The sequence below is a fragment of the Maylandia zebra genome, linkage group LG7 (genome assembly GCF_041146795.1).
Source record: "Maylandia zebra isolate NMK-2024a linkage group LG7, Mzebra_GT3a, whole genome shotgun sequence".
NCBI classification, from domain to species: domain Eukaryota; kingdom Metazoa; phylum Chordata; class Actinopteri; order Cichliformes; family Cichlidae; genus Maylandia; species Maylandia zebra.
In genome coordinates this window covers 61,211,141-61,227,012 of record NC_135173.1, presented here as the reverse complement: position 1 = coordinate 61,227,012, position 15,872 = coordinate 61,211,141, and the positions used below count along the sequence as shown (strand labels likewise).

General features: G+C 43.8%; 2 protein-coding genes across 8 annotated transcripts in view; one reads left to right on the top strand and one right to left on the bottom strand.

The window, feature by feature from the left end:
- The first annotated feature begins 815 nt into the window (after window positions 1–815).
- On the top strand, window positions 816–7,941 carry dync2i2 (dynein 2 intermediate chain 2). Of its 2 annotated transcripts, none has more exons than XM_004575048.3 (9): window positions 816–1,017; window positions 2,024–2,284; window positions 2,518–2,627; window positions 2,773–2,930; window positions 3,466–3,575; window positions 3,809–3,976; window positions 6,997–7,229; window positions 7,326–7,483; window positions 7,608–7,941. In XM_004575048.3, exons 1-9 carry the CDS (start codon window positions 940–942, stop codon window positions 7,844–7,846), a joined length of 1,515 nt encoding a protein of 504 aa, XP_004575105.1. In that variant the 5' UTR covers window positions 816–939; the 3' UTR covers window positions 7,847–7,941. The 2 variants fall into 2 exon arrangements, with proteins under 2 accessions (XP_004575105.1, XP_076742937.1); XM_076886822.1 differs by having other exon boundaries at window positions 823–1,017; window positions 1,992–2,284.
- sptan1 (spectrin alpha, non-erythrocytic 1) overlaps window positions 7,942–15,872 on the bottom strand; it is a 37,782-nt gene continuing 29,851 nt past the window's right edge. For all 6 annotated transcript variants that reach the window (XM_024803052.2, XM_024803054.2, XM_024803055.2 and 3 more), the window contains 12 exons: window positions 15,635–15,794; window positions 14,423–14,499; window positions 14,009–14,218; window positions 13,598–13,894; window positions 13,154–13,266; window positions 12,774–12,791; window positions 11,453–11,507; window positions 9,473–9,669; window positions 9,307–9,360; window positions 9,082–9,228; window positions 8,434–8,581; window positions 7,942–8,359 (listed from right to left, as the gene is read on the bottom strand). In XM_024803052.2, the coding sequence (XP_024658820.1) occupies window positions 8,234–8,359; window positions 8,434–8,581; window positions 9,082–9,228; window positions 9,307–9,360; window positions 9,473–9,669; window positions 11,453–11,507; window positions 12,774–12,791; window positions 13,154–13,266; window positions 13,598–13,894; window positions 14,009–14,218; window positions 14,423–14,499; window positions 15,635–15,794 (1,602 nt within the window). In that variant the 3' untranslated portion in view covers window positions 7,942–8,233. The remainder of the gene's footprint in view (window positions 8,360–8,433; window positions 8,582–9,081; window positions 9,229–9,306; window positions 9,361–9,472; window positions 9,670–11,452; window positions 11,508–12,773; window positions 12,792–13,153; window positions 13,267–13,597; window positions 13,895–14,008; window positions 14,219–14,422; window positions 14,500–15,634; window positions 15,795–15,872) is intronic.

Here is a 15,872-nt window from a genome sequence, read left to right as displayed (position 1 = left end):
TTTGCCAGAAAACATCTTGATGATCCTCAAGACTTTTGGGAAAATACTACAAAAGGGCTGCAAGCATAAAAACACAATCTTCACTCACCACTGGCTATATTTGCATCAAGAGATACAACTACAGATGACCGCTTAACAGCCACTGCTCTGAAAATGGTTCAAGCACATACAAGGAGATCATCTTGACAGAATACTTGGCCAAATTCATACATGGAAAGGTTTTGTCTTGCATAGACCCATCACAGAGGTTTGCAAATCATAAAACGCAATAAGTAAATCCCCAAAGGTTGATTCTGTTTATCTGGACGTAGCGTTTTCAGCGGGACAAACGTTTCGTCACTCATCCGAGCTTTTAAAGCTCAAAACACACTGCGCCCAAAATTCGTCCACTGAACTCACAGCCCATTGTTCATTCAGTGGTGCTAGTTTCAGTCACTGTGCAAATGTACTGCTTATAATAAGGAGGGGGAACCTGGAGTCAGCTGAGACTGAAGAAATCGCTTAGATGACGAAACGTTTCTCCCACTGCAAACGCCATGTCCAAATGAACGAAGTCGACCTTTTGAGATCATTCGGAGTTCGGTGACAGGCTGATAAACTCCTAGTTTTTATTAAAGGGCGGTGTCTTAGTTTTTTTAACAACATACAGACGGGTAATCTTTTAGACTATACACCATTGTTTGTATGTATTTTAAAAGAAATGTAATTATCAACCGCCGCAATTAGTGAACACGGGTTTAACGCTGAAGATGTCCGCTGGTTCACGCCTACAAACACGGAAGTGAATGTGGGATTTATTTCTTGCCTCGCGTGATAATCTCAGTAACCACGGTAACGCCAGCTTTATGTAAAATGGCTCCAAAGGCGTCAAACGGCCCTCGGAGTGCTTAGAGTTTATCTGATCAATGTTAAAATATTTGATAATGCCTTTTTATTAGCATGTTCGCAGACGAAGCCCTGGACACGGTGAGTGTCCAGTCACTGTGGAGGAAGTCTCACGAGGCGGCGCAGGAGTCGGTAAGTTTGGGCAGCACCGAGTCTGCCCCCCACAGAACTCTGTTAGCCTGGACAGCGACGTGCTTGCTGTCTACAGTTGCAGAATATTGGTTGGATCCGAAGCTAACTTTAGCTGATGCAACACATGCGTGTTCAGGTGTTCCTGGGTGGACACATTTGCATTCAGAGGAGAATGCATTGCAAGATGACATCATGAAATATGCAGCATCAAGCAAACAGGGACATTTCATGCAGACTGCACCGACTTAACGTTGATAGAAAACACTTCTTCTTGTTCTTGTAACCTGCCATAGATAATGTTGCATTATCTATGGCAGGTTACATCTATTAAACATGACCACGATTTCAAATGATGAGGGCGGATCACTTATAGACGCATTGAGACACAGTGTTTGCTCTCTGTATATCAGTGGCAGAAGATATCACTGTTTCAGTAAGATCAGGCACACAGCTGTGGCCTTGAGTAATGATAAAGCCCCACCTACCTGGGGTTCAGACCTTCTGTTTGCAAGGGACAGCTAATCAAAACATCATTCTTTTTTAAAATTATTTTAATGCCTTTAAGCTCATCCTGTAATTAAACAGGAAAGTCTTAAATTTCTGAGTGTGGCTTTTTTAAATAACAGGTATTTCCCTGGGCAGCAATAGCTGATACGTGTCTGCTAGGCTCTTTTAACTGTATCTGTGCTGTTCATACCTTTTGGAAAACCCAATTCTCCATCCATCTGCTTATGCAGTTCTGGAGCGGACACACCATGGACTTAGCACACAAACATCTGGTTGACAGTGGCCAAAATGCTAACATTGAGCCTTCAAAATACATTCGAAACCAATGAGTGATTCCACTGTGGCTTTGTCTCTCTTTTATGCATACTGTGGATGAAGCGATGGGCTAAACCAGGGTTTATAAGATACATAAGGATTATGTTGAACTGTGAATCACATAAGGCATCTCACCTTTCTTGCTTCCTTAGTAAAAAGACCATTATTTTCGCTGGGGTTTCAGAAAGGATGTCAGACTCAGATGTTTCGCAGTGCTGAGTCAGAGGTCCAGGTCATTTCCACTACCATTAGCTCTACTCAGACAGAGCTACAGGAGCAGGCCACAGAGCAGCTCATCCAGCAAAACCAAGATGAACCAGAGCCGCCTGGCTTGAAGGACTTCCTACAGCAGGTTGAAGACATGGTCGTCAGAGAGTTAGTGAAAAATGTCAGGAGCCATGCCTTTGACGGGTTTCAGGCAAGCTGGGAAGACCACAGTCAGCGGGTAAGCAGAACACTCGTTTGTATGTCAGAGAGGGTTTGTCATCTGCTGCAGAAGGAATCTAGAATGGTCATATTACTACCTGATGGTCTTTATCATGAAGTGAAAGTGAAACATTGCACTAAAAAGTTACTTTCAGCTGTCCCGTTATTCACAAGGCATCAGCACAGCAGATCGCTGTTTTGATTTGCCTAAAACCTGTTCACATCTCTGTATGACAGTGTTCCATCTTTCAGGTCTTACTCATCCATTCCCTTCAACATCCCGGCGCTAAAGAGAAAGGCCTGCATGTCACTAGTGTTTCGTGGAGTTGTACTGGCTCAGTCATTGCCTGTGCCTATGGTCGGTATGTGTGTCTGATGTTAATGTATACGATACTAACAGTCCACTTATTATTTCCTGATGTTTTTCTCCAGGTCATAAAAAGTGTAAACTGCTGGAAAAGCTCTGCTGTTATCATTGTGGCTCAGATCTGTGTTTATGGTGGGCAGGATTGACAATGGAGACTGGAGCAATGAGAAGTCATGTGTTTGCACCTGGAACCTGGACCGTCGAGGCCTGCATCACAGTCAGGCGGACCTGGTCATAGATGTTCCTACTGCAGTCACAGCTTTGTGCTGTCATCCCAACCAGCCTTCCCTCATCGCAGGTACAGTGATGCCACCTTCACAGAAATAAATATGCCCTAATAACTCTTTTCCAAAGTATTAAACATAGTATTAAGTGATGGCTTTTTAAGTAATAGTTTAACTACTGCCAGCTTGAAATGTGAGGTGAACTTGATCTTCTTTAATATTCAGAAATTCACGACTCGAAGGGGACATTGTGACCATATTTGAGAATAATCTTTGGTTCAGAGTATTGGTAATATCTGAGCATTGTCTGCTGTCATTGGTGCTCCTTTGTCTTATACTAGGCTCAGCTGTATTGGCCAAAATAAATCTAGCTGTTTTAAATCCTTCAAAGTTAATAAAGCTATCATAAAGCCTCATCCCTATCTTGGTCTGTCTGACCATCTTCATCAGCTGCTACTTGTCTCTTGACTGTTGCTCCTAATCTGGCTGAGAAATCACTGACAGCATGATCGGTGCTGCCTTTCCCAGACTTCACAAAGCTTCTTCTAAGTAGCTATTTTAATAGCTTTAATACTGAATTATTTATTGTGTGTAATGCTGTCGCTGCAGGGGGTCTGTACAGTGGAGAAGTGGTGATTTGGGACACCAGTCGGACTCAAGACTCTGTAGTGGCTCAAACTGGGTTGTCTGCAGACAGCCACAGAGACCCTGTTTACCAGGTAAGAGGAAACAATGCTTTTGGCATTTCTGCTAAACTCTCTTCATCCTGTTGCATGTTGCTTGATCTTACACACTTGAACTTGATCACAGCACTCCAGGATAACCTGAAATAGCATTATTCCAGAGTAAAGTAAATGGTAAATGGACGGGCAGTCTCCCATGCAAATATTAACCAGGCATGACCCTGCTTGGTGGTCTTGCATGAGTGTGAAGGGAGGATTTATGTGTGCAGGTTTCCTGGGTGCCTCTGCAGAAGAAGGGAGAGTTCGGGGTGCTCAGTGCCTGCTCGGGAGGAAGAGTGCTGCTGTGGACGGTTGGTTTTGAGCAAGGCAGTTTTGTCCAGAAAGCCGCCTATGCCGTGCTACAACAGCAGGTTCCCCACAGCAGCAGCCGTTTCAAGGTGAGCTTCAGGCTGAACTCTTCATCTGCAGAAAAACAACACTTTGAAATTCCTGAATGTTATGGTGGTGTGGAGGTGCAACACAATGGAAAAGGTAGGCACAGCATTTTCTGTTTTTGACTGCCAATGTTGGGGGCATTACTCAAAAAATGTCATGTATTACACATTACTTTTCTTAAAAGTAATGCAGCTAAAATTACTTAATTACCTGCTGGAGAAAGCAATTCGTTAAACTAGTCACATTACTTCCTATTTACTTATCACTCATTGCTCATTACTCTTATTACCAGTTAACAATGTAAACCCGAGGCTACAGCCCTACACACCAACACAAATCCCTATCCTAATGAGGATACACATATGATCTTTCTCTTAGTTTTTAGGTATGAACCCAAAAACAACAATTTAGTACAGCATGTTCTACTGTTAGGGCAGCACGGTGGCACGGTGGTTAGCACTGCTGCTGCACAGCAAGAAGGTCCTGAGTTCAATTCCACCATCAGGCCGGGGTCTTTCTGTGTGGAGTTTGCATGTTCTCCCCGTGTTTGTGTGGGTTCTCTCCGGGTACTCCAGCTTCCTCCCACCGTCCAAAGACATGCAGCTTGTGGGGATAGGTTAATTGGATAATCCAAATTGCCACTAGGTGTGAATGTGAGTATGAATGGTTGTCTGTCCCTGTGTGTTAGCCCTGCGACAGACTGGCGACCTGTCCAGGGTGTACCCCGCCTCTCGCCCTATGACAGCTGGGATAGGCTCCAGCGCCCCCCGCGACCCTGAAAAGAATAAGCGGAAGCGAATGGATGGATGGATGTCCTACTGTTACTGATAAATGTAATGTGATTGTAATTGCACCCAGTACCGGTGACTGGACGGAACCTTGTCACTAAATAGTATTTCCTGTTTGTAGCAGCTAATAAAAGGTTGTTTGGTCTCATTCACAGAAATCTCCACATTTTATACTCCTTCTCTACTTGATCTCAAACTCACCGATGCAGCTGAGAGAATTAACATAAGGGATTATAGTCTTCTCTTTTGTATGGCTATTGTACTGCCACTAGTCATCCTTATTGTGACTGGTTGTATGCTGCCCCTTTTATGTGAACTTGCTCATAGCTAGATTGGGACACCCTGAGTTTACTGTTTGAGTTGATAACCACCTTCATGTATAAGCAAAGACAAAGGGGTACCACTACAAGGCAAGTTCAACACAGTCAGTTTGGCCAGATTTGTAGAAATGAAAGCTGCTCCATCCAAAGTGGGATGGATGGTGTCTCTCTTAACAAGACCAGGTTTTCCCCGTGAGTGTCCCAGTGGGATAAGGGGGACGACTCATCACCCCATCACTGTGGGTGAGGTCACTGAGGCAGTTAAACAAGTCTTTGGCGGCAGGGCCCTTGGGGTGGATGAGGTTAATCCTGAGTTCCTGAAAGCGCTGGATGTTGTAATGATCTGGATATGGAGATCGGGCGGGGGGGGTACTTCTGGATTGGTAGACCCTCTGAGTATTTTGTCTGGCTCATAGCAACGGGCCATTTGATCCTTATACCACTGTTGCAAGAGCTTGGTCCACATTAACAGCAATAAGTTGGACTTGTTCTTAGTGAGTGTTGGACTCCAACAGGGCTACCATTTCTCACAGATTCTGTTCATGATTTTTTGACAAGTGGTGGAAGGCTTCCACTTTGGTGGTCTCAGAATCTTGTCTGCTTTTTGCAGATGATGTTGATTTTTTTGACTTCATCAGGTCGCAGTGGAATGGTTTGCAGCAGGAATCAGAATCAGCACCTCTGATTCTGTGGCCATGGTGCTAAGCCATTAAAGGGTGGAGTGCCCAGGTTAGGGACGAGTTGCTGCCGCAAGTGTCTCGGGGTCTTGCTTACGAGTGAGGGGAAAGGGAAGATCAACAGACGGATTGGGGTTGCGGCTGCAGTGATGAAGAGGGAGCTGAGTATAAGGGCGAAGCGATCTACGTCCACACCATCACTTCTGGTCATGTACTGTGGGTAGTGACTGAAAGAACGAGCTCGCAGATACAAACAACAGAAATTAGCTTTCTTCAAAGGGTGACAGAGTGAGGAGCTCAGCCATCCAAGAGAGGCTCAAAGTAGAGCAATTACTCCACGTCGAAAGGAGTCAGTTGAGGTGGTTTGAGCATCTAACAAGGATGCCTCCTGGGCACCTCCTGGCTGAGTGTTCTGGGCATGTGCCACCCTGAGGAAGCTCCGGGGCAGACCCAGGACACACTGGAGAGACAGCTGGACAGGGAACGCCTCAGTGACGCTATATAAAAAAAAATTGAAATGAATGTTAGCAATAACATTGGAAGGAGGGAATATGGTCTATCCCCTGGATCAGTGTGTTGATTCAGGGGATAGACCATCCTACTACTGAGTAAACATTTTAGATCTTCTTTGTTTTTTTTTTCATGAGGTACCGAGATGTTTCACATGGTTTGGAAATGTTCAGGCAGTAGCATAGCAAAGACCCCACTGGCTGACTTCCTGTTGTTTATATTAATAATATGGCTTCTATCTAAGAGCGCAATAAAAATGAAGAGAATCAGTGAAAATGTGACCCTGAAAAGAGCCAACTGAGTGGTTTTGGTAGAGTGCTTTATAGAATTGAATAGCTCCTTATTGTCATTGTACATGTACAATGAAATTGTGGGTGCTCTGCACCAACTGAAGAGGAATAAAATATAAATGGTAAGACAGCAGGAATAAATAACAAACAGGAGGAATATATAGAAAAAAAGAGAAAGTCACAGGTTGCAAAGTCTTTGGAATGGACTTGGTCTGAGTGGTCTGAGTGATGAGGGTTATTCAAACCATGGTTCAGACTCTAGTCCCTGGCTGACTTGTCACTGCCCACTTACTTAGACGGTCATAGTTTGAGTAATGCAAAAGTCCAGTTCAGGTCATAATACACATAAATTTTTCCAGACACAGAACATAATTCTTCTTGCAGTCCTCTGCTCACCATGCTTCTGTGTAAAAGACAGATTTTTGTGTTGTCCTCAGGCCCGCAGCAACAGCACTGTAGGTATCACGTCAATGGCTCTGTCCCCATGGGATTCTGACACCTTCCTCGTGGGGTCTGAGGGAGGCCTGCTGCTCAGATGCTCCTTCTCTTCTCAAACACTAGCTGCAACAGCCTTTGAGGGCCAGAATGCAACACTAAGAGCCCCGGCAGTCTTCTCATTTAGGCCCCGCAGCGGCCCTGTCCATTCCATACACTGCTCCCCCTTCCACAGGTAAACTTGCAGAACACACACAATAAATTCATTAAAGAGAAGGGGGTTTACTTTTCACATTTGTCATGAGTGACATCTGTCTCATGGTCTTTACAGGAATCTGTTTGTGAGTGGATCAACTGATGGTCTGGTCCACCTTCACTCGCTGCTGCAGGCCAGCCCACTGCTCTCTCTCAGAGTTTCAGACTCTTACATTTTTCAGGTGCAGTGGTCGCCAACCAGGCCACTGGTTTTTGCTGCAGCCACTGGAAAAGGTAGTACACTGATTTCAAATGTACCAACGTGTGTGGGGTTACAATGAAGAAATGAAGCCTCTTGGAGAAAGCCAACAGTACATCGGCGTGTAAAACAGATTCTTCATGTGTGTAACTTTCCTAGGTGAGGTGCAGATGTTCGACCTGAGCCACAGGTCACTGAGAGCAGCAGCTACAATTGAGCAGGGAGATGCGGACCAAGCTGCAACTTGTTTGGCCTTCAACTGTCAGAAACCTCACCTCTTGGCGGTTGGAAAAACCGATGGGACAGTCAACATTTGGCAGCTGAGTGCCGATTTGATGGAGCAGAGCCCCAGAGAGATCAGCCAGTTGGAGAAAATAGCCAATCAAGTGGCAGAGTGACACAGATTAGCTAGGACAGAGACTGCACCAGCCTGACTCACTGACAACAACTGTGGTTCCAAGTCTGAAAACAGAAATAAATGCAGAACAGCAGATTCCAGTTTTAACCAGTAGCGTTTATTAAAGCACACTGCAAATGTTAAGGTGGTGTTACATCATTGTTGCAAGGTTCTTAAATTTACTGAAAGCACAAGCTAAAATGGCTAAAAACAATCACATTCACTACCATGAGAAGCACAAAGAGTTAGGTCAGAGCGAGATAAATAGAGTACAGAGTTTTGGTATTGGTGAGTATTGCTAGTGCCACGATCATGCAGTTTCAGCTGTGTGTTCATATTGAAGTGTGTGTGGGAAACGCTTCCCGATTGGTCACTGGTGGGGAAAGGATCAGTTGACAAAGAGCGAGCGAGTGAATTCGACAAAGTCGAAAGCTGACGGCAGCTCGCGGCCCTTGCTGTCGAGGTAGGGCTTCATGTGTGACAGACAGTAGTCTGCCTGCTCTTTAGTCAGGTTCTGAAAGAAAGAAGGCAACAATGAGACCACCACTGATAACCTGACACTGACACACTGAGCAGAACATGTCTGACCTGGTAGAGCTCCTCTTTAGTGACGTAGGGTTTGTTTTCAGCGCTGAGGGCTCGGAAGGCGCTCTCGATCTCCTCACTAGACTTGACGTTCTCAGTTTCACGGCTGATCATGAACGCCATGTACTCCTGCAGCGACACGTTTCCATCCCTGCAGACAGTTCTCACAGTCAGGAAACATACTAGCTTTCCTCCTCATAGGAAAGAGCATATGCTACATTTAAATGCTGCTCTAATGAAGAACTTGAAAAGATTTGAGATCAAATAATGGTCCAATAATGATGCCAAAGGAGACAGCGCTGTAAAGCAGAGTTTTCTAATGTGTTTGCATCCTGTTCGTAAGAGTGGTAACATTACAGGTCTTGGAAATTGAAACCTCAGCAGGGGACTGGAGGTCAGCTTGTGCTGGACACTATAATTGGTTAATGTGAAGGTCTGTAACTCCTGCCAAGTTAAACTGGTATCATAAAAATGAAGCAAACATGCACTGAAGGAGACCTGTTCAGCATGTCTGGCAGAGAAGAAAATTAAAACTGCAGTGCAACAATTACAAGAAGGTGAATTTGCAGTGAGTGCGTGCTGTCTTCTAAGACACTGGTAATTAATATGGATTGGATAAATGATCTCTAAACGCCCTGAAATGCAACAGACCTATTGGGATCCACAGTGTCGAGTATGGCCTCAAACTCAGGATCAGGTTCTCCCTCTTCCACCATGGGCAAATCATAGCCCAGTGAGCGGAGACATGACTTGAACTCTTGGTGGTTCAGACGGCCAGACTTCTCTTTGTCAAAGTGTCTACAAAGAAATGGGTGAAGATAAGGATTTTGACCTTGACACAGAAAGACCTAATGCAGTCAGGAGAGAGCCACTTACTTGAACATCATACTGAATTCCTTCAGAGCCTCTTCTGTCACTCCAGTGGTATTTCTGAAAGAGGAAGAATAAAAAGAAACATGCATTTCACGCAGCAACTGTAAAAGCAGTAGTGTTTGAGATTCACATCACTTCAGTGACATGCAGTTACTGTTGCACTGTATACCTGGCCTGTATCTGTTGTTCCAGGTTGTGCTGCATCCTCATTCCCAGTTGGTCCAATTGGTCCCACTGCTGGGCCAAGCCAACTGTGCTATGCTCTGTATACTTATTGTCCAAGATCAGTGCCTCTTCCATAGCTGCACCCAAGTCTTCAATCTTCTTCAGCTGGCTGCGCATAGCACGGATCTCCTGGTGCTTACGCTGTGCACACACACACACACACACACACACACACACACACACACCCTTCAATAAAAGCTGCAAACAACTGTGCGATGCTTAACAATGCATTTCCTTTCTGATTTTAGTCTGTGTTTATTATCAACCTAATTTTGAACAATAAGCATAATTAAGGGGAAACTAACATGCCCATCTTGCTTCAAGACTTGACAGTGAGTGTGCCTCATCATTACCGGAGTGACTAGGAAATCTATATCTAGTGACATCAATGAGTAACTCACAAGGGAAGTTGTGAGTTCATTAGCAGTTAAATAGCTGCTTATTACTTCTGCTTTTCTTTCTTTTCTTTTTAATGATGATTTACCAAATCACCAACATTGTCAAGGGGCCTTATATTGTAAGGCAGGGGCCTCAAACTCCAGTCCTTGAGGGCTGGTGTCCTGCAACTTTTCCATGTGTCCCTGTTGCAAAACACCTGAATAAAATCAGTAGGTCATTAGCAAGAGTACAGAACTTGACTGCATGCTGAAGTGGCAACCCCTAACACTACTCAAATAAATTTAAGTGTACTTTTATTGCACTGTTCATTCACTCATGAGCTGCTGTAACATGAATCAAATGGCTGAACTGCCACTTGTTGCAACAGGGACACATGGAAAAGTTGCAGGACACCAGGTCTCGAGGACTGGAGTTTGAGACCCCTGTTGTAAAGTGAAGAACGTGTATACAAAGGTGTCGAACTCCAGGCCTCAAGGGCCGGTGTCCCGCAGGTTTTAGATGTGTCCTTGATCCAACACAGCTGATTTAAATGGCTAAATTACCTCTTCAACATGTCTTGAAGTTCTCCAGAAGCCTGGTAATAAACTAATCATTTGATTCAGGTGTGTTGACCCAGGGTCTAAAACCTGCAGGACACCGGCCCTTGAGGCCTGGGATTCGACACCCCTGCTGTAATAATAGTAAGAAAACCCCAAAAATCAAACAACCTATCCATGAGCGCTTTGTGACAGTGGGAAGAAGAAAAACTCCTTTTTAACAGGAAGAAACTTCAGGCAGAACCAGAGCAGAAATTTTTAGGGTAGAATGGTATTAAGCCCTTGCATTTAAAAGTTGAGAAAACATTTTAATCGCTAACCTGTCAATTTATTCAAAGGCTCTAGTGTTGGCATCAGCAAATCAAATCATGTCATGAAAGTATCCTGTATGGCATCAAAACAAAGGGGAACTTCATCACTGTGGTGAATAATAGCCCAGTTGTATACAAACTAACTTGGTCACAGTTTCTTCCATGGTGTGTATTTGTCCCGTCTTCCTCCCCTTGCCCCCAATTGGTGGCGGCAGATGGGCGCCCCTTCCTGAGCCCGATTCTGCCAAAGGTTATTTCCAGTTAAAAGGAAGCTTTTCTTTCCCCCTGTTGGTCGTATAATTGTTGGGATTTTCTCTGTATTATTGTAGGGTCTCTAACTTAAAATATAAAGCGCATTGAGACGATTGCTGTTGTGATTTAGTGCACTATATAAAAATTTGAATTGATCATGGATGTAAGAGTCTAGAAGAACGGAGTGTAAAATGCGATTTGTACTTTAAAATGCTTTGAGTGGTCAGTACATTACAAGCAAAGTAACAGATCAACATTTCAGCTGGGCAGTGCATACCATCACCCCATACAAAGTGAAGCCTGAAACGTATAGGTATATATCCCCTCTGCCTTGGGCCATGGTCTGTCGTCATACTGTGTGAAGACAGCCTTGAACCCCTCACACTTATCCCTTGATGTGACTTTAACAGTAAAAGTAGTATTTACCTTGGTGGCCTCCAGTTGGGATTCAAGGGTACCAGACTCTTCCACCATACATGACCTGACAGCAACAAGGAGTTATTATAAAAGCAGAAACAGATAATGTTTGGAATCAAGCTCACACACACTCTGTTAATAGGATTAGACACACTCTTCTACACCCAGTGTTCCCACAAAAACCACTCTAAATGATGCACCAAACAGTGTTTGCAGATCCAAATAATTCAGCGTCTTTAATGTATAATTTGGGCCGTCACCTCTAAGATCAAACTGTTTTCCTCCCATTTGAAAGTTGAGCGTTTTTATGCTGACTTAACTGCCACATAGAAGAGCAGCTTTCATAATATAAATTTAATGATAATCCAAACCATGCAAAGAGGAGTGAAAACTGCAGCGGATCATCAGTTTTCTGTTACAGGGAATGATGTGGGCCCTAAAGTCACTGCATGTTTGTGTGAATATACATTCATCAGCCACAACGCATTAAAATCAAAGACTAACTATGAGGTAATTCTTGCATTGATGTTTCACTTTGTTACTTTGACAGTGCCAATGTAGAAGACCAAGAACCTCTGAAACTATTCAGAGACGAAAATGGTTCGTGCTTCCAGGTAAACGTGTATATTTCTGCTGTAAAATTGGTAGTCTGTGGAAGCAGACTCAAGTGGCCATTAGAGGAACTACACTTTTTGGCTCTTCCATCGTTGTTTCGTTTTTTGTAGCTCCAGAGTTTGGTGTAGATTGACTGCACTGCTAGACATCACAATACGCTCACAGATTGGCCCTATTCATCCTCCACTGACAGCTCATCTGTCTAATTATAAAAAGGTGCCGCATGTGTGAGCAGGCATTTTAATTTGTAGCAGATTATGGATTCAAACTGTTTGCAGTTTCCTTACCTGTCGTACACGGGAACAGACTACTGCTTGAAAGCAGAGCTGCCTGGTGCTTAAAGTTCAAGGACTGAGTGAGGAGTGTTAGTGGAGTAGCTAGGTGCTGCTGAGCACACCAGGGCTCAGTGTGCTATTCTTTTAAACCTAAGTGCATGAGGTCACAGCCCTAAGAGAAAGCCCCAGAAACAAGAGCAATCCTTGAAAGAGGTTGGCCTCCCAGAAAGATTATCAGCAATTTGTTACTGATAGACACTGATATGCTATTCAGAAGAGGATGGGGCAGGAAGAACTAGAGATTAGACAGCACACAAAAACATGGAAGGAGATCATTTCTAAACATCACCCACCTTTGAGATCAAGATTTACTTTCACATCCTACATCACTTTCACACCCACACACACTTAATCATAATAAAAGTTTAAGTGATATTAACCCATCCAGAAGATATGTCCTGATTAGCACAGTGATCCCAAGCAGCGACGAGGAAGGAGGGACAAAGAGAGAGAGAAATACACGTTAACAACATGAGATGACAATACAGCATCACACTTGCTTACTTGCCAACGTACCACAGCTCGACTTTGCTTTGTGTAAATCTACCTAATATTACCTCAGCACAAACACAGACATGCAACAATGCAGAGAGCACCTTTACACAAACTTCAGTCACTAGCAGCGTTTCAAATCATGCAACTGAGTCAGCCTGTCTTCTAAAACCACAAGATTACTGAACACTTCTGATAAAGCAGCCTGAGCCACACAGCACAAACGCCACATGAATCACAGGGTCAGCTGGATAAGCACATCCTTTACCTGGTCTCCTGTAGCCACTGGTGGAAGGCGTTGGCGTGCTGCGCGAACTCCTGACGCAGCTTGTCGTTTTCCTCCTGCCTCCTCTGCTCCTTCTGCAGCTCTAGCTCACGCTCCTACACACATTTACGGAGAATGCAACAGTTAAACTGAACTGAAGGCACACAAATCTACACTACACCACCACTTCACATCTTTGCATGTGTACAAAGATGCGAAGCAATGATGGTTCAGACATAAATTAAGAAATGGCAGACTGAGCTGGGTTAAAGAGGAAGATAAGGCAGATAGTTTGTATATTGTAGAATATTTCCAATAAACAGAAAAGTATAAAGTTTTCTGGTAAGAAACGGTATGCACGTGGAGAGATGTCATTGGAAAAGCCAACAGAAGAAGTGCAGAAGTGCATTTGTGAATGTAAGGAGTACATATTCTATCATGGAGAACCTTGATGATCTTCTGCAGGTTCCTCCAGGTCTCCTCCAGGGCCTCCATGGTGAACCAGGTGTAGGGATTGGACACCACCTGGTAGCTCTTGATCTGTTGGTCCAGTTCTGCCAGTTGGTTAAAGTCGGCTTGAGCTGAGCTCAGTGAGGAACGGAAAGCCTCGTGGGCTTCACGCAGGGCTTTGATCTCCTCCAGAGAGTTGCACCTCACAGGGTCTGTCAAATCCTCCTCAGCATTCTCAAACCAGCTGTTAAAGGCTGACGCCTTTTTAGCAAATGTCAAGAACAAGTCTTCGACCTAGAGAAGGAGGAGAGAAGACAGGATCCTTAAAATGAGTCAAACTTTAAGATAAGTCCTTCGGGATTGATAAAATGCTCCGATTTGAGAGGGGAACTTAAAACATTTATTTACCTTTCTGAAATGTTCCTGGGCTTCCAGAAGCTTCTTCTTGCGTGAAGCAGAGTTCGACAGTAGCTGATTCCAGCGTTTCATTAGGGAAGCGTGACGAGCTTCGATGGCTTTTGACTGGACGTGTTTGGCAGCCAGCAGCTGGTCTTTCAGAGTTGTAATATTGGTGATGCCCTCCTGCTGGAAGGCCTGCAGGCCAGCATCAAACGTCTCCTGTACATAGAGATACAAAAAGATCAGGATTGCACTAGTCTAGGATGTATGTTGTTTCCATCTGCAGTGTTATAGAATTGATGGCAATCTGCTCATCCAAATCCATATATGAAATACAAATGACAAACAGCGAGGCCCAGCACAGAGCAAAACAACAAAATGGTGTGGATGGAAAACAGGGAACTTTTCTGGGTGAGGGCGGACCTGTTTGGTAAGCAGCGTTTGCACAGAGGACAGGTCTCTGCCATAGTCGTCAGTCTTCAGGCTGTTTTCTTTCTCACCTAAACACAAAGTGCAAGTTATAAATTATGGTAACGCAGGAAACTACAGAATGCATTTCCTAAAGAAAAATAATTGCTGAAGCTTTGGTGGAAAAAAAAGTTGAATGAGCTGAAATAGACCAAATCATCACCTGAAAGCCAAAGTTCAGAACTGTTGAAAGCCCAAGTTCACACAGAAGTGGCTGAATAACTTTAAAATGTACATTAGAAAAATACTGACAGGTAAATGACTTCACTTCTAATCATCGGGTTAGAAAAGTTAATTCTAAAATTCATGAACCGCCTCCAACTGGCCAGATTTGAACCAGCTGTCTGCTGAAGACAAATCCACCAATGAAAAATAGCCCTGAAGTTCATGTGCCAATCAGAATGCTCTATCATTCCCATAAACTGAAAATGGAGCCAACAGCTTTCGGTTAGACAGCAGTAACTACTGACATACTGTTACTCTGTGACAAATCCCTGTCAAATCTGCCTCAGTGCACCTGCTGAAAAACTGCTTCTAAATTCAAGACCACAACTCCTATCAAGGTGAAAGTCTCAAGGACTTGTTCTACAAAACAGTGTTTTTTTAATATTCCTGGTGTCAAAAATGTGGTTAAAAAGTGCTGCTGAGAGAAACTACTTACTGAAAATACAATAGATCTCTATCAGTCGGTTAGAAATTACGGCTACTCCCTTCACTTGGATCCACACAGTTCAAAAAGTTTAAAAAGTTATAACTTCTAGGAAAGAATCGTTGGAAAGTGGGCAGTGGTGGCCATGTTTTGAGGCTAAACGACTGCTATAGAGTGAACGCTGGACACAGCAGCAGTTGAAAGAAAGTTTTTAGATTAATTTTTATCATTTCTGAAACTCGAGCAGTTGAAACAGCCAACATGCCATCCCATACACACCCATTGTAAACTCGGGTGACAAAAAGCATGAAACTAAAACTGTAACTGAAGAAAAAATATGAAAGATATTGTTTAATCAGGATTAACACTAATAAACTGAGTACAATGACTATCATCTCTTATTAAACACTTATGGAAGGTGTACACTAAAAGTAGAACTATACTGGCATCTATATAGTACTTTGCCACATATTCACGATAGACTTTTATAGAAGAGACTGAACAAACTGTTATTGTACCGATCCAGGATTCCACAACGTCGGCTTTCCAGTTGAACTGCAGGAAGGCAGAGTTTTCGTCCAGCTTGGCCTTCCTCTGTGCTGCAGCCCTCTCCAGCTCAGACACTTTTCCTCGCAGAGCTGACATCTTGGCACTGATGTTGTCCACATGATGATTGTTCTGTTGCAAATACACAAAAGCCATGTTGGGAACTTTTCTTTCAGCTCTACTGCTTGATATAGTTGCAAAACAGTGTTT

What these genes read in the sequence shown, in the direction of transcription:
- dync2i2 (XM_004575048.3), top strand. Translation starts at nt 940, where the DNA reads ATGTTCGCAGACGAAGCCCTGGACACGGTGAGTGTCCAGTCACTGTGG. An exon ending in ACGAGGCGGCGCAGGAGTCG is followed by an intron (nt 1,018 to 2,023) that starts GTAAGTTTGGGC and finishes CTGGGGTTTCAG; the next exon opens with AAAGGATGTCAGACTCAGAT. An exon ending in ACAGAGACCCTGTTTACCAG is followed by an intron (nt 3,576 to 3,808) that starts GTAAGAGGAAAC and finishes TTATGTGTGCAG; the next exon opens with GTTTCCTGGGTGCCTCTGCA.